At 38.5% G+C, this 19,598-nt stretch overlaps 1 protein-coding gene across 5 annotated transcripts in view; it reads right to left on the bottom strand.

Moving 5' to 3' along the window:
- SREK1 (splicing regulatory glutamic acid and lysine rich protein 1) overlaps nt 1-19,598 on the bottom strand; it is a 58,448-nt gene that overhangs the window by 31,004 nt on the left and 7,846 nt on the right. For 2 of the 5 annotated variants that reach the window (XM_073344095.2, XM_073344096.2), the window contains exons 2-3: nt 10,623-10,756; nt 2,160-2,275 (exon numbers count right to left, since the gene is read on the bottom strand). In XM_073344095.2, the coding sequence (XP_073200196.1) occupies nt 2,160-2,275; nt 10,623-10,756 (250 nt within the window). Of the gene's footprint in view, nt 1-1,122; nt 1,330-2,159; nt 2,276-2,563; nt 7,451-10,622; nt 10,757-19,598 lie in introns of those variants that run through there. The other 3 variants (XM_073344097.2, XM_073344099.2, XM_073344100.2) reach the window with 3 other exon arrangements.

Raw genomic sequence — 19,598 nt, 5'->3', positions numbered from 1 at the left:
ATAAAAGAACCAGCTTATGATCGAGTATATACGGTACATCCATCCACTCAAAGGAAAGGTTAGCTAAGCTTTTTATTGAATGAGAGAAGTGGAAAAGGCATACAACAGGTTATGCAAGCCAATATCCTCTGGACAAAATTTCTTTACCATCTATCTTCAACTATATCTTTGTAAGGAAAATAATTTATAATTTAAATTTAGTCAGTCATTTTCTGCAGCATCAAAGTAGAATAATGCCTTCAATTTCCAAAATATGGAAGTGATCTCTCACGACAGATGCCATAACATTATGTGATTAGTAAAATCAGTTGACTAGTTGAGTCCAAATCTAAGCATTGTCTTCTCCACAAAGAACAAAGCAAGTTCCTTGCTACTGAAGAAGTATGTATAACAAATGTCATAACTCCTGAACAGTCTAAACAGTAGGTCTATTCTATCATTCTAAGTGATGATTCTAAGTGATTATATCATTCTACTATAAAAATTAGTACCTGTATTTATTTTAGTACTGTTCAATGTGTCTTTTAAATTCTTCCTGAATTACTTTAATAACAGCAAATTCTGAGAGTAGAATTGGGCAGAGATTCTAAAAAATTATTAAAAATGCTAAAGGTTCAATAGGTTCTCTTGGCTAAATTCCAAGAGCACAGATAAACTGAATAGTTAACTTCTGGAAGATGACTTATAATAAACAGAGGTAATTTGTGCTAGGTGATTAGATTAAGCTGGTTCAAAATCCAAACAGCGGATTATTTATGGCTGGAGCAGGGGCATTTATAGGCACAAGGGGTTGAAGTATCAGTAACAACATTTTTGACTAATAAATTTCCCTGGGTACTGTTTACAGGAAATTACAAAAGGATTCAACTATTAATAATTTTGCAGGAATTTTGTCTTTTCTTTTTAAAAGGAACATTTTAAAAACACTACAGTGTCCCTTATACAACTACTAGGGTGAGCCGGTGTCAGACTGTGCATATTAGTTTTCAGAAGGTCAGTATGAATCTATGATGCGTGTCTAACTAGTGGCTTGATGACTACTGCTTCTTTATGAATATTCACATGGCCTACAAGGACTAATAAGGCAGAAATCACCATATTCTAAAAAGGAATAATGCTTACCAGAAGGAAGAAAAGGGTCCTTTCCAGTGTTTCTGAAATTATTGCCTGAGCCCTTAGACAAGCCTGCTTTTCTTATGCCATTTTGTGTATGAGGAAGAGACCTTAGAATGTTCATTTCTTCTAAAGGTTTGACCAATATCAAACCAAGAAGTTGAAGGTGTTGGTAAACAGGGTTTGCTGAGGAGCCATTCAAGGGAACACTGTTGTTGCCAGTGTCTGTAGTGGTGCTGTCAAATGCACAATGCAGAAATCTAGGATGGTACCAACAACAGTTCTGGTGAATGCGGAGCTGCAGCAAGGTCAGTAGCTCAAGGGCCCATTTCCTCAAATAACATGGGGCTGATGACAGGGGAACAGAGGGAAGACCCATTAAGCCCAGTTTTGTTGAAGGAAGGTCTGCTTATTCTGCTGTTCCTGGTGGAGAGGGAAGGGGGATGGTAGCCTGTTGCTGCCAGAAAGGGTTAGCAGAAACAGAAGGGAAGGTGTATATGCAATAAGTAGAAGCTAGAGAATATAAAAGCCTCCATTCTTTTTGCAGTGATAGCATTTTGAGGCCAACATGCAACAGCCCCAGTCACTGGAGGGAGTGTGCTTGAGTACCCTAATGTGGCATTCTAGCCTTCCAAACGATTGAATGTGTTTAACTCTAGTATTTTAAACTTTATAATTATTATTTGGGGAAGGGGAGTGGTTGGTAGTATATGCATTGGGTCAGATTTTGCCCCGTTTATATACATCCAACTAAGATGGACGTAATCAAAGAGAATCTAGCCCAGTACTTTGCAGAATAGGAATTTGGAAATAAAGAAAAACAGTGAATGTGCTGGCCATACTCTAGCCTGACCTCTTGAGAAAAATCAAGACAGCTGGATTAAGTGTCTTCACTGACTTATTAGGTAGGGTGTGATGTCATGGGACTGGGCTATTCCTTTTCTCTCAACCCAGAAGGGGAGAATTCTTGGTTGGGCTGAAGGAGGGAGCTAGAAGAAACAGAACAGTTTATTAACTCCAAGTCAAAGAGATTAAATTTTACTTACTGAGGTCAGAGGAGTTGGTGTGGGTATAGGAAGCAACCCTGCACCAGGCATCAGGCTTGTCATAGTAGGAGCAGGAGCCAATAAAGAAAGGGCTTTGGCTTCATCTGGGATTTTACCTGGAGAAGCAAATGGAAGTGTTAGAGAGAGTTTGAACACCAAACCAATGTTATTCTTTTTATGATTTTACAATTTACCCTTGCACTTAAAAAAAATAGTAAAGAAAAATGAATCTATCTACCAGATCCTTACAAAAAACAAATAAGAACTTAAGTTTTTCCTTTTACCCTGCTCTACTAGGAAAAACAAAAGTGAGCAAAACTTCAAAGACTAGCAATCTCATTAATGGATTATTTTAAAAACTGAATAATGTAGACAATTATTTAACACTTTGAGCTATGGGTCACCTGTACTGGAAACTTAATGTTCATGAACCAAACGATATCAAGCATGGACGCTTTCCCAGGGCGGTGTTTTCGCGGTGATCGAAAGTTGTGTTACACATGACAACCGTTCGTGTAGGCTGCATCACTAATAGCACACAGAACATCAGATACAGAAAAGAAGAACATTTTTTAAAGTTTAATCCCCAGAAATGGCAAATAACCAAATTAGTTTTTTTAAAAAAAAGTGCTAATTGAAATCTGTCCCTTTTCTTTTACGGCTGCTACCTGCTTTTGATAATAAAATAAAATAAAATAATAAAATAAAATACAAAAATTACCAATGACCCCATACAAACTCTGTACTGCAGGTAGAGTCAACAGGGAAAAGAAAAAAAAAAAAAAAAGAAGACCTACACTGTTTCTCTTTCTAGGTTGTCTCAATGTAACTGGGACGACAAGAGACTTAAGTCTCTTGTCGTCTAATTGTAAATATACTGAGATAGTTGCTCAATTACTTTTCCCTTCTAAATGCACTACACTTTCATAAAAAATATATATTACAACTGTGACTAACAAACTCCCCCTGTTGTCATGCCAACAGTTTATTAAAATAATTTCTCATCTGAATAAAATGAATGTGGTTATATGTATAGTTATAACAAAAATGCAGGACTAAAATCTTCAGAGCATTAAATTCTGTACTATTTAAACGATTTACTAAATGCAAATACTGATTTCCAATTTAAGGGAATTAAATCACCACAAAATATAAACAGTGAACTGAAAAACTGCCAGAGAATTCCTAATCACACGAAATAATTAAGGACTTCCTAATCTGCTCCAAATTGCCAAAGTAACCATAAAACAGCCCTCATACATTACCTCATGCATTTTAGAGGTGTTTATAGCTTTCTACAATACTGAACTTTGTAAGTACTAGAACAGCACCCGTCTGGTACTACTACAATTTGCACATACATTTTCATTACAGATCTCTAACTTCAGGAGTTTATAATGAATACATACAAAAGGACTCCTGATTTAAAAGTAAAATATGGGGCAAATTTTCAAAGCACTATGCAAAGTTTTGGCAGTGCAATTCCCATTAAAGCCCACGGGAGTTACCCCACTATAAGAATGTTTTGAAAATATGCACCACAATTTGCAGCTCTAGAATAGATTTGAGTTGCTCTGTTCAAAAGAAAATAAATCTAAATAAAATCCATTTTAATGGGAATAGATGTGGAATGAAAGAAATAAAAAAAACAACACCACACACACACACACACACACAATTTCATCTAGAATTTATGTTGTATTCCTATTAAGCAAACACAGCTATTTAACTTTAAGATACATTCTGTGAAACTTTGGTCCATAATGTACAACAGATCAAGCCACATTGCTATCTTAAAGAGAAAAATAAAATAAAATTGTTAGGGTCTGAAAATTATCTTCACAGTAATTTCTTCCGTAACTTTTTAAAAACATATCTGATCTAAAGCCAAAATTGTATTTAGAAGGAATACAGCACTTTGCAGGCCTCGTTTTAAAATTAGACATGCAATAGCATGTGAAGTTATAATGCCCGATTTGCGTGACTCCTCAAGAAAAAGCAGGTATTTGCTTGCACAAATTGTCAGTTATGCATCTAAACAGATATTTAGATACATAACCACAGTAACTGTGCATGCAAATTAGGTATACATTTACACAGCTGATTTGGGGAAATCGTAATTTATGTTTTTAAAGTGCTGTTGAAACATGAACTAACCATGAAGGTCCATATTACAGATCAATAAGGCCCTAATCCTGCGGAGATATCCTCCTGTGTTTACATGTGGCACCTACATAAAATCCCACAAAGTCAATGGGACTTTACATGGGTGGATCCACCTACAGGAAGCTAAAGATAGTAACACTGCATTCTAATGTAGTCCCCACAATGAACTTAAGCACATGCCTAATTTAAGCATGCACTTAAATCTATCCCTATTCTGCAAGCACTTAAACATATACTTAACTTTAAGTAGATGAATGCTGACGTGCTTTGTTGAATAGGGACTGAATTTAGAACATGCTTAGAACATGCTTAAATATTTAGTTGAATGAGGGTCATCAGTTCAGAAAGGTACTTAAGCATGTGCCAAGACTTCAAGCGTAAGAACAATGCCACTTAAGTCACTGGGACTATTTATACATTTAGTTAGGTACATGCTAAAGTAACTTGCTGACTCATGACCACATAAGGTAAACTATTGTAGCAGTCTGCCAGGTGTATACCATGCATTTTAAATTGAAATTTTTATTGACATTTCCCTAATACTTTTGCTTTCTCACCTATGTTAAAAAAAAATTAAGTAGAGCTGGTCAAAGTTTTTCCACACAGTTTTACTCTAAAAAAAAAAAAAAAAAAAAAAAAAGTGCCTTTTTCTCAAAGATGATCTTTTCATGAAAAATTATCAACATCTGGGTTCTGCAGATGTTTCTTCAATATTTTCACTGATTTTTTAAAATCAAACTCATGCTCAAAAATATTCAACAAAAATTTCCCACAGTAAAATGCTGTGGAAACTGTCCCAAAAAATGAATCAATCTAGAACCCCGAAAAATGGAAACAGTTTAGAAATTTCAGAAATTTCCCACAAAAAAACTTCCATTTTTTTCTCAACGGAACTTTAGTAAAAAGCTGATCAGATTACTTAGTATTAAATATCAATTTAAGAGCTCATAAGGAACCGGTTATGTTCTTGAGTAAATATATATTTTATACCTTCTTTAATCTTTTTTATAAAAAAGGAATACAAACCCAGAAAAAATATAAACAACATTTAGCCTGTTGCACAATCTGACATCTGTTTAACATCAGGTTTAAGGCTTGCATGTTTTTCTTAATGCATATTGCCATGGGATGGGTGAAGTCAATCCTTAAAAGTTGAACTGAAATGCTTTCCCCAAATATATGTATTTATTTAAAAAGTGTACCATTTCAACTTCATAGATCAATTTCTTGACTTATTTCAATGTATGCCGGTGCCTTAAAATGGTTTTAATGACCTTTCAGTATTCAATAATAAATGACAGATCTAATTCTCATTTGCAATAAGGCCCCTTTATACTGTTCTAGCATTACAAAGGGACCTTTTAAGTGGGGTGTAAATTACTTTTATATCCATTTTAAGATACTTCAGCGGATCAGCGGCTTGATCTACACTTCACATTTATACTGGCATAACTATTTGGGTCAGAAGTGTGAAAAGTGTCCCCATCTCCTAGCAACATAGGTATGCTGTCAAAAGCCCCAGTGTAGATACAACTATGCTGACAGAAAAATGCGTTTGTTAGAATGTTGTTCAGGGAGGTGATGCTCTTACACATGGAGAAAACGCCTTCTATCAGTGTGCACTGCAAGTTCACAAAAGAGCTATGCCAGCACAGCTATGATAGCATTGGCTCTGTAGGGCAGACATGGCTTGCCAGAGCAACGTAACGTGGCCTTAGTGTAAATAATGATTAGGCCTGATACCAGTAAAATTATAGTGTATTAGTCACAAGATTCCATCCTCATGCAAGTGTTCAGAAGGGATCAGTTTCCTTGTGTTTTGTACTATAAACTGCTGGATGATTAAAAAAAAAAGAAAGAAAGAAAAAAAACCCGCTTCAGTGATGAACAAGTATCTTCAATCAAAGACACTTTATGCTCATATCTAATCTGGAGATTAGAAGAATAAATTATTTTCCTAGTATATTTAATCACTGGGAACTACAAATTTATGGATGAAACCATTTCTTAGAAAATCCCTTTCTGTTGCATCTAAATGAGAATGCCATTCTAGCGTGTAAAGGTTAAAAAACAAAACAACATAACAACGCCCCCGTCCCTCAAAAAAAAAAAAAAGAAAAAAGAAAAAAGAGTTGTTTCCATCTTCCCACAGATAGCAATGTTAAAAGACAACATATCTGACAAAACACTCTCCAATCAAGGCCTCAGAATCCATTTACACTAACGTGTGGTAAAGGTTTTTCTTAAAGAAAAGTAATACATGAAATCCCGACCCCACTGAAGTCAATGGCTAAACCTCCGTTAACATCAATGGAGTTAGAATTTCACCCACAGTGAATAAAAATTCTAGAATGTTCATAATTTTGTCAAGAATCATTCCAAAATAGATATCTTAACTTCTTCATATTAAAAATTAATACAAAAACCTTGTGCTGTGCTGGTTATACAGCTTAAAATAAAACTGCTTCTGATCATGGGAAAGAGACTGATTAAAATCCATGACTTTGTTCAGAAAAGCTAGATTCTTAAGAAAGAAGTAATAAGAAAGAAAGTAAGTTTCAGCTGGCTTTTTCAGAGACATGTACTTTTGAAAATATGGTCGAAGGAGGAACACACACATCTGAGAGCTGAAATATCTTTATCACTATTTTAGTCTTCAGACATCATATATTGATCTGCCTGTCATAGTTGAATTAAGATGCTAAAACATATCTCTAAGGCAGTGTTTATCCCTAGTTTACAACAGAGAATTTAGCTGACCTAATTCAACACTCTGTGTATATACCATCCACCACCCTCATAAACAGCTTCAGAAAGTCTACTTTAAAATGACACATCATTCAACCCTTTAAGAAACACCATTTTTACAGAATTGAAGAACCAGTTCACAAGTAGAAGTGAAAGAGATTCAGCAAAAACAAAACAAAAAAAGGGACAAAATAAAAAGAAAAGAAAGAAAAGCAAAATAAAAAATAAAAACAGAGACAGGGCGTCCATCTTCAGCGGGCCAGACTTCGATCTCATTTCCCCCCACGAAGGTTTCACTTGACGGCAGGTTTAGTGGCATGGCAAACAATGCCTAACTCAGGCAAGTGTAACAGGTCTGCCTTGGCCAGTCTAGTCATCTAATAATGCACAAATATCACACAGAGAAAACATACAAAACCAAATTAATAGTCAAAATCCATCTACCAGAAAATGTGGACATAAAGTTTAGAACGATGGTTAGGGCAACATCTTTGTTATGTTTCAACCTTTGCTTTCTAAAGGTATAACATTTAAAACAAACAAACAAACAAACAAAAAAAGAAAACCTGTGATGCACAAACAAAGGAAAGGGTAACATTTTGACAGTGCAATGAAATTTTACTTCATTTAAAATAACATTTTTGGTTAATAAAGTAGCAATGGTGAAGTACATATGTGAACGTTATAAAATGAACATTATTTTCAATGCTTAGGGGTTCCTTCCTCACACACTACTGAGGTTGGACTGTTGAAAGGCATTCTAAATTTGTTTGTTTTTTTAAACCAAGCTTTCTGTACCCTTTTCTCTTTTCTATCCCATCAAGCTTTATTTTTGTACACCAAGCCTTTCAGTAATGGCACTTTTGGCCAACGGCAGAATTTAAACTTGGCAGTAGAACACGGCTGCTACTGCTTTAGCAGCCCATAGTATACCTTACCAATCACGTTTACAGCTATATCACCAAATATTGCACTGTGTTCTCCAGAGCCATATATATCAACACACATTTCCTTGGAAAGTTAAACTATCGTCAATACAGATAGCATTTTCAAACTAACATGAATGGTTCTGTAATAAAGTTGCATAGGAACAGCATATTTATGGTGTGAAATTTTCAAGTGGGTTTGTCCCACAACCCAATCATGTGTTCAGTTAGTTGTACACAAGCTCCGTATTTTCCTGTAGAGTCCACAGTGACTTGTGAACAAACCGCTATACAATAATAGTGCTACTTTCAGATTGCCTCTGTCAGCTATGAAATGGGTTGAACATGATTGGGGAGGTAAAAAATGTGTTCTCATAACTTTTGTTGTATTCTTCCTCCATTATTAGATATCACCAAGAGACACAGAAAAATTCACCTTTACCTGCCTGCTGCCATGCCACCTCAAACTGTGACCCCATCACAAGGAAAACCCAAGAAGTGGTGTTGATTCATTAGGAAGCAATCTTCCCTCTCTGGCAGTACTGAACCAGTGTTTGAGTCTTCTAGATGAGACATAAAAACTAAAATTGTTCCCGATCATCCTCCTGAATGATCTTGTGGGACCTTTTCAAGTGTATCAACTCTCATCAGATATATTCTGCCTACCTGAATTCCTTTTGCAGTTTCAATTGGATACAGTATTATTCTTTTCTCCCTGACTTAAAGGTAAATGTAAAAAATCAAAACCTATACTTCATGAAGCTCAGCAATATGTGCTCTATGCCCAAATGAACATGGTTGTGGGTGTAGTTAGCACATAAATAAGATTTAAATAACCTTTAAAATAAATATTTTCAAGGATCCATGAAAGTCTGCTTGCTCTGTTGAGTTTGCTACAGACATCCCAGTACGGATCATTCTGTAAGCACAGAACTCAAGCAACAACTCTTGGTATGTTTGCTGTGCCAAAATAAGGCTTTCTGGGGATACTGTTAACAAACCCAAAGAAGCCAAAAATAGACTTTGTGGAGCCAAACAGTATTTTTTTAAAAGATCAATTACGATTTATTAACTAACTATTTGGTTAGTGGTGGAATTCAACAGATGTATTAGCTTTGCAGATTATCATTAGCTCACTCTGATTTCCTGTGCAAGTTAAGACAGCGGGTATGTATACCTAAAGATGGCTGCATTCCACTGGTTTAAGAAAATGATTTCTATGGACTTATGGCCCAGATCCTACAATCTGATCTATGTGGACGGACACTTGGAGCTTATCTATACTATAGTCACTAAAGCAGCATAGCTATGGCACTATGCCTATGCTGCTGTAGTGCCATAATGTAGACACTATTTCTACAGCAATGGAATGAGTTTTACCTGTCACTATAGGTAATCCATCTCCCTGAGTGGCAGTTGCTAGATTGATGGAACCTAATTGCATCTTCACAGTGGATTAGGCCAGCATAGCTATGGTGCTTAGAAGTGTGGATTTTTCAAACCTCTGAGCAAAGTAGCTCTGTTGATCTAAATTTTAAGTGTAGACCTGGCCTAAATGCCAAATGGCATCCCAATGAAGTCAATGGGGCTCTGCCTATGTGCAGGGATCTGCCTATGTGCATCAGACTGCAGTATCAAGACCACAATTTGCAAAGCGCTTAACTAGTAACTCAAACATTTTATATTCAAGTAGTAAATGGAACCATAAACATTGAAAATATTTCTATTGGAGAAACCCAAATTGACAAAATACTTAGTCATGTCTGTACTTAACATTAGAACTGGAATTCCTGATGACAGTCCAGTTCTGAAGATGTCTTGAAATATTTGATTAAATAATCTATCTAAAAATTAGCTTAAGGCTCAGATTTTAAAATGCATATAGGCATTGCTGCACTCAGCACTACAATGCCTAACTCATTTAGAAGTCTCAGTCTCATTTTCTGAAGGATTTAGGCCCAAAGTGCCTAAATCTCACTAGAAAAAGAGACGGATTTCTAAACTAGTTAGGTATTGCAATGCTGAGTGCAGCAATTCCTATATATGCCTTTAAAAATCTGGGGCCCGAACTAAGTTGCAGCTTAATTGATGTTATAATTTAAGAAGTCTACTAAAGGGATTACTAAACTTTTTAAAAATAACAACAAACCAAAGTACAGTTAGGCCCTGAACTGCAATCTGATCTGTGCAGGGAGACTCCCTCACCTTTGCAGGAGCACACTGATGTCAATGTAGACTCTGAATAGGCATGAGGGTTTGCCCATGTGGATCAGACTGGAGGAGAGCAGTCTTATTTTATAAAGTTTTTTCAAGTATTTTCTTATACAAGTATGGAAAACCAGAATAAAACTACTAATTTAAATTAACTTATTAATTTTGCTCACGCATAGTTACAGCTAAATGTATACAAAAGATGTTTAAAAGCGTAGCCAACATATTTTTACTTCTTTTATTAATAATTTATTCTTTTTACCTTCTTCAAATCTAAAATTTTGCTTTCAAAAAGATGAGGGGAAAAAATAAAAAGAAGAGCATCAGTTACTTGCCAGTTTTTAGGAAAACTAAAGGCAATCAACATACAGGACAAAGACCAACATGAAAGAAGAATGTCTGAAATACCAACCTTCTGCACAGGGTACGACTATCAGAGCTCTATCAATAAAAACGGTGTTAGTTAGATGCTGGGCCACACCAACACTCGATGATTCACGAAACTTAATATAACATACTTTGGATGAAAAAGCAAGAGGAGCGTTGCTGCAAAATAAAAAGGAAAAAAAATCAATTAATGTAATGAAAACACAGATTTTAGTTTTCCTCAAAAGCCTTTTTTAGTTTACTTATATACATTCACAGGGAGACATCTTTAGCAGAAATTAACTGAATCACTTATTTCTCATCCATACACACACACAAAAATGGTACTATCTTCCTCTTAGAAAGGATTTAGTAGTGGCAGAGTGTAGCTATGAGGTCTTCTATTAACAAGGCACTAGTGCCTTTAGAGAACCTGCTATAGAACATTTATCAGTATAATCCAAAAATCATAAATAATGTAAACTGAACTATAGCACACTTGTCAAATAAATGGAGAACATTTAATCTTTCTTTTCCCAAATAGTCTTTGTTCACTTACTCTAAAGCACAAAATTGAGTCATTTGTAGTGGGTCCTCCAGACAGCAGCACATATTAATTGACTTTCTTGTCTATGCCCTCAATTAGACCAAGCCCTGTTCATTCTTGTTAATAAAAAAAATGTTCTCCAATGGCAGGAAAATTGGCCTTAGCTCACTGGTCGAAAGAAGGGCTCTATCTGCTACTTTAGCATGGTGCATTGAAGTATGTAATAACCTTGTCATGAAAAAACTCACAGATCAGATTAAGGTGAAACACAGAAAACAAGAAATATTTGTCAGCATATTCATTAGACACCCTATTAATCAAGGTTTTAGCCTTATTTCTTCTAAATACCATAGTCCTGACCAGTCAAGTTCATATCTGTGTATCATATACTATGCATAGGTTTGGCAGAAATTAATGTTTTTAAAAAACAATTTTGAGGGATAATGTTAATGTTATTTTTTAAGCTTTTTTAATTTTAATCTCTTAAAATTTTCCCAGTTGGGGGGAAATTATGGGGTGGTTGGACAATACGTATTTAATTTTAATAGATGCTAATATTCAAAAAGATAAAACTTTATAGTAATAAAAAAACAAAAATTGTATATTTTAACATTGATATTGACAAAGTAAATATTCTTAAATCAAACTCTAATAAATTCTCAAGCAGCATTTTTCTAACTTTGCTTAGCTGTAAATTTTTATTGTTACTGAGGAAAATATTTGCATGCCAAGGGTGAAATCGACATTTACTGATAAAAAAATATAATCCTTTAAGCCTAACTATGCACAATGAAATCAGTTAAAATAATTTTAAAATAATTTTTTCAGAAATGTTCTCTAAACAGGGTTTGTATCCACTGTACAAATATTTACTTTATATTCCTCATGTCAAATGTAGATTAGTAGTATGTTGGAGGTTTTAAAAGACTAAGAACAGGCACAAAATGGGATATTATTGTGATTTGTGAATTGCATTCAGCAAAACCCAGAAGAAGCTCATGTGATAATGACTTTTAATAAAGCAGCCAACAATGGAAAATTTGCTATTTGATTATTTCCTTTCTGAGACTGGCCTCTACCCCGTCAGATATATTTAAGCAGCGACTCTCTTCCTGCAAATACTGTAAACAGTTCAGACCTTCCATGAAGCATCTGAGATTGCTTACACCACTTAAGTCCTCACTCCAGTTAAGTTCTTCCAGAACTGTGTACAATTACTAAATCCTAATTAGCAGAACATAAGGCATTTCTGTTGAGAAGTTTATTTCACCATATTAACTACCTAAATGAACCTGAAGAATCATTGCATAGCAACCCAAGGACACTTAAATTTCAGAGCATGAGTAGACTGGAGTGGAGAGTGTCATTTCCAGAAAGATAATCATTAGGTAAAAAGTTTGCCATTCTGGATCTGACCTCTCCCCAAGTCAGAGGCATTTGGGACACAGCAAGAGGGAAAAAAAAAAAAAATAGGTGAGTGAGAGATTAGGAGAACAGAAAAAAGAATATTTCCCCTTTTTCCCTAAAATTAGCAGCAATATGCTACTTTGGAACCACTTCTTGGATTCACCTTCCCACAAAAGAATGCTCCTGTGGAGCAATGTAGGCCTGGTCTACATGAGATAATTAGGCCAGCATAACTATGCTGCTCAGAGTGTGAAAAATGCACACCCCCAAGCAGAATGGTATACACAGAGAAACATGTGGAGTAGGCTCTGAGCTCTATTGGAATTGGTTTATCTGCAGCTGAGTGAGCTTCTGTGACACAATATGTATCCACCTGGCTATGGAGGATTTGGGTTGCCCAGGCATTTAAGGAAGGAATGAAATTGATAAGAAAAATCAATTTATTCTTGTTTCACATGTAAAAGGCTAACTTTGAACCCCTAAGGACTACAGATTTACTGTTTTGGGGGGGGGGGGGGTTGGGGTTGTTTTTTTTGTTTGTTTTTTTTTTTAAAAAAAAGCTTTAGATTCAGCAGACTCTGAATATGCCACGTTGCTAAATAAATAAATCCAGTAGGTCAGATCTGGCCTGTATGCTAGATGTTTGACATTTTTGCTAAGAAAAAAAATCCAGATGATCTTGAACTCCTTCATTTTCAAAAGACTGATCTTTCTATCTTGACACCAGTTGCAGAATTCTGTCTAAACACTTGCATAGCTTAAGAGAGTGGAAAGCTTGCACGATGATAAGATAGTCTTTACTACTCTAGAGGACTCTCTTATTCTGTTTAGGGCAGTGGTTCCCAAACTTTTTCCGCCGCTTGTGCAGGGAAAGCCCCGGCAGGCCAGGCCGGTTTGTTTACCTGCCATGTCCGCAGGTTCGGCCGATCGCAGCTCCCAGTGGCCGTGGTTCGCTGCTCCAGGCCAATGGGAGCTGCTGGAAGCGGCGGCCAGTACGTCCAGCAGCTCCCATTGGCCTGGAGCAGCGAACCGAGGCCACTGGGAGCTGCGATCGGCCAAACCTGCAGACATGGCAGGTAAACAAACCGGTCCGGCCCGCCAGGGGCGTTCCCTGCACAAGCAGTGGAACAATTTTGGGAACCACTGGTTTAGGGTTTGCTGCTAACACCAAACTGTTAGGTTCATGTAGTTTCAACTGGAATGCATAAGCAAGCCTCTAGATAAGATGATGTCCGAGAAAGCTCCATGCAATCTTCTACTAGATCTGAGTACAATGGACTATTTGACCCATGACCACTGCCACCTCCTTTTTTATCTTCTGAATCATTCTTATTAGAAGAGTGGTGGAAAGCTGATAGAGAAGGCAATTCAACCATTTAGACATTTTAAAGTCAGCACATCCCGATAACTTGCATCCAAGAGTTTTAAAAGAGCAGCCTGCTGAGGAGCATTCAATAAGCCTCAGAACACTGGAAAAGTTCAAAAAGATCAGAAGAAAGGTAACATTATACTGATTTTTAAAAAGGGTAAAAGGATGACCCAGGTAATTATAGTCCTGTCAGCCTGACATTGATCCTGAACAAGATAATGGAACGATTGATATGGAACTTGATTAATAAAAAACTAAAGGAAGATAACGTAATTAATCCAAATCAACATGGGTTTATGGAGAATTCTGTGCCAAAAAATTAATAGTTCTGAACACAGTATTTTAAAATTCTGCAAATGTTAGTCAATAAATAAAATGTGGTTCCAGCATGGCAGTGGGGAGCACAGGCCACTGACTGCATTGAGGTGGGAGATCACCCTGAAGCCCTCACCTACCCCGGGGCAGGGACTCGGCAGTGAGGCTGCACCTGACCCAGACACTGCAGGCCGGGCCTGCCCCTCTGTGCCAGGTGCACAAGGTGTGGGTGGGCAAGCTCAGCCCAGCAGGATCCAAGTGTGGAGGGGCTTAGTGTGAGGCTTCTGTGTGGGGCAATCTGGGTGCATGTGGCTCAGTGGGAGATCTGGATGCACAAGGGCTTGTTGGGGCGGTTCCAAGTGCAGGGGCAATGGGACTCTGCAGGGGATCCAGGTGAAGGTGATTGAGGCTCAGCAAGGGGTGGTGTGGAGGGTTCAGTCGGGGGAGGAGGAGGTGAGTCCAGGTGCTGGGGAGTGGAGCTTGATGGGGTGGGGATCCAGGTGCAAGCTGCTTGGGGATCATTAGGGTGGGGGTCTGGGTGTGGGGGGCTCATCACAAGAGTCTAAGTGTAGAGGGGTAGAGCTTGTCAGGGTGAGGGTTTGATGGGCCTGCTTAACAGGGGAGCCCCACTTACTGCCGAAGGGATGCTGCATGATGGGCTCCCGCTTCCCACCCTGCAATTCCCCTATCCCCTTCTCCATCCCCCTGCCCCACATTCCACTCTCCTTCCTTCCCCACTGCCTCTTCTTACCACCTTTGCTTCCCTCATTTCCCCCACCTCCCCCTTACCCAACCCCACCGTGGGCACTCACTGTTGGATAGAAAACAGGAAGGCTCCCAGCACACAGAAGGAGAGCATGACTGGCACTAGAAAGCAGCGTTCAGTTGGCCAGCTCTGTGCTTGCAGAAATTGGGGGGGGGGAGGGGGAGGACAGTGGCACATAACCCTGTGTACTTCCCCATGCCTCTCCTTTGTTGGTGGAGGGGGGGGGCAATCCGCCCCAAAAACTTCACGCACGGTCATCCCCCCGACACTGTGCAGCTTCCCTTTGCTTCCCTGTCGTTTTCTGCAGGGAAACACAGGAATTCTGAAAGGCGGGGGGTGGGGGAGTGTGGATATGAAAGCTGAAGTTAGATAAATTCAGACTGGAAATAAGGCATAAATTTTTAATGGTGAAAGTAATTTACCAAGATTCTCCATCCGACAATTTTTAAAACAAACAGTGGATGTTTTCCTAAAAGATATGCTCTAGGAATTATTTTGGGAAGTTCTATGGCCTGTGTTATACAAGAAGTCAGGCTAGATGATCACAGTAGTCTCTTCTGGCCTTACAATGTATGAATCTATTAATTATATTTGTCATAGTTCTGAGGGTTGAAACTGCTTAAGATGTCCCACCTGAAAATTGTGGCTCTGACATGGTTGCCAGTGAGGCTTTAAGAGTTAATGAAGAAGAAGTTTCAAAGTTTTTTCTAAGGGTTTCTTCTATCACCTAGTCTGTTGAAGAGAAGTTAGGAAGAAATTCCCCTTAGCAGGAGTTACCACAATCTTTGCCAGGGATGTCAATACTGCATCAACTTTAAGGAAGATGAAGAAGTTGAAGAATTGAAGAACTTTTTGACTGAGCCTCCTCCTTTGTCAGGAGTTTCCCAAACGACTTCTTAAAAGGAAGAAAGAAGGTGAATTCTGATTTAATTTTATGTATCTGCTTTAGCCTGCACATGCATATTTACTCTATGGGATACTGCCTTCTTCCCTATTGTCACAAACAGCTAAGAGAAAGAGAGACTCCAGCTTCTCTAGTTCAGAGTTATTGCAATCCAAAACCAATTCTTCAGGAGAAGAGCTAGAATTCAAGGAAGGAGATTAGGATCTGGAAAGCATTGCTCACCCAAACAGTGAGATTTTTGGCTTTTACGGTTTACTTTTGTCTTTTGTGGGGGTATAGTCACACTCATAAGGAAGATATTCTTGTATTACCTTAGAGGACCTAGCTTGCTGTCAGAGGGGTCTTCAGCTCAGCAGGCTAGCCATCATCTGAAATGTAGGTGGAGAGAAAGAACAAGGACACGTCCCTAAGAGCCCAGATCTTTCTCTTGGGGAAAAACAATATTCAATTTTTTGCCAAGTGACTCATTTACCTACTTAAGAGATTAGGATGGGACCAGATGCCCTTCAGAGGTGGACTGGAGCAAGGGATCAGGTAGCTTTTCAGATTTACCCCAAAGCGTCTTGATTGGTATGAATTGTCTGGTTTGGTGAGACTCAAGAGCTAAAGAGGACTGAACAGATTTTGCAGTGGTGTCTTCAGAGGAATCTCGGTTGCTGCAGGGGAATGCAGAGGTTCCTAAAAGCCATCCAAAACACTGAGCCGTAGCAAAGCAACAATGGGTTGGGACCAAGTCTGGTAGAGCTTCTCCTCTGTATTTTCTGGGAGACTCCTCACATAGGGACCTCTTAGCCTGTAACTTGCTCTCTCATGATAATGCAGGAGGAAACAAACAGAGCGAAGGAAGGTAGTGGATGGTTCTGTTTGGGAAGTAAAGCCTCTGAAGCCATTTGGTCCCCTAATGCAGATGATGGAATGAGGTTATAAGATTCTTCTCACTGTTACCAATGCTTAAAACCAGGGAGTTCAGTGGGTAAGGGACGAGTGCTGACAGCCAGTCTGCTGTGTGAGAGCAAGCCTTTGGGTCTTCTGGATGGGTATGAACTGTCTCCAGTACAGGCATTAAAAAAGAAGAGTCACAGTCTTGGACTGAAGGAGATGGTAGGACCCGTAAACAGTCTATTAGCACAAGAAGTCCTGGTATGCGGAATATACATACACAAAAAATTGTCCATGGATGATGTTAAAAGGAAAATTATATATATTTACTCTCAGAGGCCGAGTACTGGCACCCACAGGGGACAGACAGTGCCTCCTGGGGAGCAGACTCCTAGATCCCAGCTCACATGAGAGGTAGAGAGAGGGGTTCAGACCACCCAGATCCTGGTACATATACAGAAGGGGAAAATGTGAGGTTAACAGTCACCTATATCCATTTTTCCCAGCTCTTCTGCCACTCCCCCCCATGTGTACCTCCCCAGAGCCCCCACCACTCTCACAGCCCGTATTACCCATCCCCATTTATCCACCTCTTCTTTCACTTCCAAACCTTCATCTTACCCTTATTCCCCCAATTCCTCTACTCCCTTGCCAGCAAGTATTCACATATTTATTTTTTAAACGAAAATACTTTGATTATATTCCTCAAAAACAAAATCTAAAAAAGCCTTACTCAGAGATTTCTGCAATATGCCACCCAATCTTTTCCACATTGCTGCACAAGATGTGACTTGAACCAATGGTATGTCTACACTATAAACACTACAATGGCAGAGCTGCAACTATGCTGCTGTAGTAGACATTTGCTACAGCAATGGAAGTGGGTTGTTTTTTTTGTTGCTGTAGTACATACACACTCTTGAGAGGTGGTAGCGAGGTTGACTAGCTGCATCTATAGTGGGGGTTAGGTCGACCTAACTGCATCTCACAGGGCGTGAAATTTTTCACAGCCCTGAGAGATAAAGCTAGGTTGACCTAAGTTTTAGGTGTACACCAGGCCTGATGTTGGCAGAATGAGTCATTTTCAAAGGACTACTGCTTATACTGCTGGTGTGAAACTTTAAAGACTAACAATTCTGTTTATTTCTCTGTCCACACATGCTCAATATAATCCATTAGGTGTATGAACAGGTTTGGGAGCTTTTGCATGACTAACAGGAGAAGCAACATTTCTTTCAAATGATGTTTTAATTTGATTTCCCCCTAAGGGCTAGTGGGTGTCATGCACTCTGTTGGAGTAATCCACAAGCACTTGAGACCTGTATGCAATGATCTAAGCCCTGGTTTGATTTGTACCTGTGAGCAAAAACAGACTGCCAAAATCTGTCCACTTTAAGAAAAGCCTCCTCTGATCCCCGAGGCTGTATCTCAGGAAGCTGTTGATCAAATGGCCCCAACATTGGGTCATTAGTCATACCCCATGTTGCACACCAAATTACAAGGCAATCCAACTAACCTGTAGATTTCAGAGCACTCAGAACAGTTAAGCTTTAAACAGAAAGCTGGTTTTAAGCTTAACTATAGCAAAGCTGTGACACTGCTACAATGACCAGATGCCAGCTGGACAGTGCCAGATATTCCAACCAAGCCCTTGTCCTCTTTAGACAGGGAAGTTGGGAGTAGGCTGGTCCACAGCCACTTATGCTGGGTTCTGTGACACCAATTCTCCTACAATCAGGGCATCCTTCTTCTACCATCATAGCACTGCAAAGGGGCTATATTGTTGGAAAGAAACTGAAACTATTATATAATGATCATTTCCTGAAAGAATGGAAAAAATTAAAGACTTCTGTCAAGAAGTAAGGAGTTCTCCCCTACAAACTTTTCATTGTGCTTCCTGGTGGAAAATGGGTTAAAACTTAATTCTTTCCATTCACTTCATAGCAATATTATGGGATAATAGTTATAGACCCATTTCTCTCTCTCTCTCTTTTTTTTTTAAAACCCAAGTCCATATTTTTCTGTAAGCTAAAAACAATCAAAAGATAATCAAAATTAGTATCACACAAGAATAGCATTGTAACTTTGAGAGATTTAAATATGTATATGTAACACTTACTTTAATTTAAAGATTGGACTAAAGATATGATGGATTGTACTGTGCAAAGAGAAAATAGAAGGATGATATAAGACCATAAGAGTGGCCATACTGGGTCAGACCAAAGGTCCATCTAGGCCAGTATCCTGTCTTCTGACAGTGGCCAATGCCAAGTGCTCCAGAAGGAAGGATCAGAACAGGTAACCATCCAGTGATCCATCCCATCACCCATTCCCAGCTTCTGGCAAACAGAGGCTAGGGACACCATCCCTTCCCATCCTGGCTAATAGCGATTGATGGAGCTATCCTCCATGAACTTATCTAGTTCTTTTTTGAACCGTGTTATAGTCTTGCCCTTCACAACGTCCTCTGGCAAAGAGATACACAGGTTGACTGAGCGTTGTGTGAAAAAAATGCTTCCTTTTGTTTGTTTTAAACCTGCTGCCTATTGATTTCATTTGGTGACCCCTAGTTCTTATGTTATGAGAAGGAGTGAATAACACTTCCTTATTTACTTTTTCCACACCAGTCATGATTTTATAGGCCTCAATCATATCCCCCCTTAGTCCTCTCTTTTCCAAACTGAAACATCCCAGTCTTATTAATCTCTCCTCAGATGGAAGCTGTTCCAGCTCCTTAATCATTTTTTGTTGCCCTTCTCTGAACCTTTTCCAGTTGTCATATATATTTTTTGAGATGGGGCGACCACATCTGGATGCAGCATTCAAGATGTGGGT

This window comes from Lepidochelys kempii, chromosome 5 (genome assembly GCF_965140285.1).
Source record: "Lepidochelys kempii isolate rLepKem1 chromosome 5, rLepKem1.hap1, whole genome shotgun sequence".
Taxonomy (NCBI): Eukaryota; Metazoa; Chordata; order Testudines; family Cheloniidae; genus Lepidochelys; species Lepidochelys kempii.
Note: the sequence above shows the minus strand (reverse complement) of the source record. Positions and strands in the feature narration are given on the sequence as shown.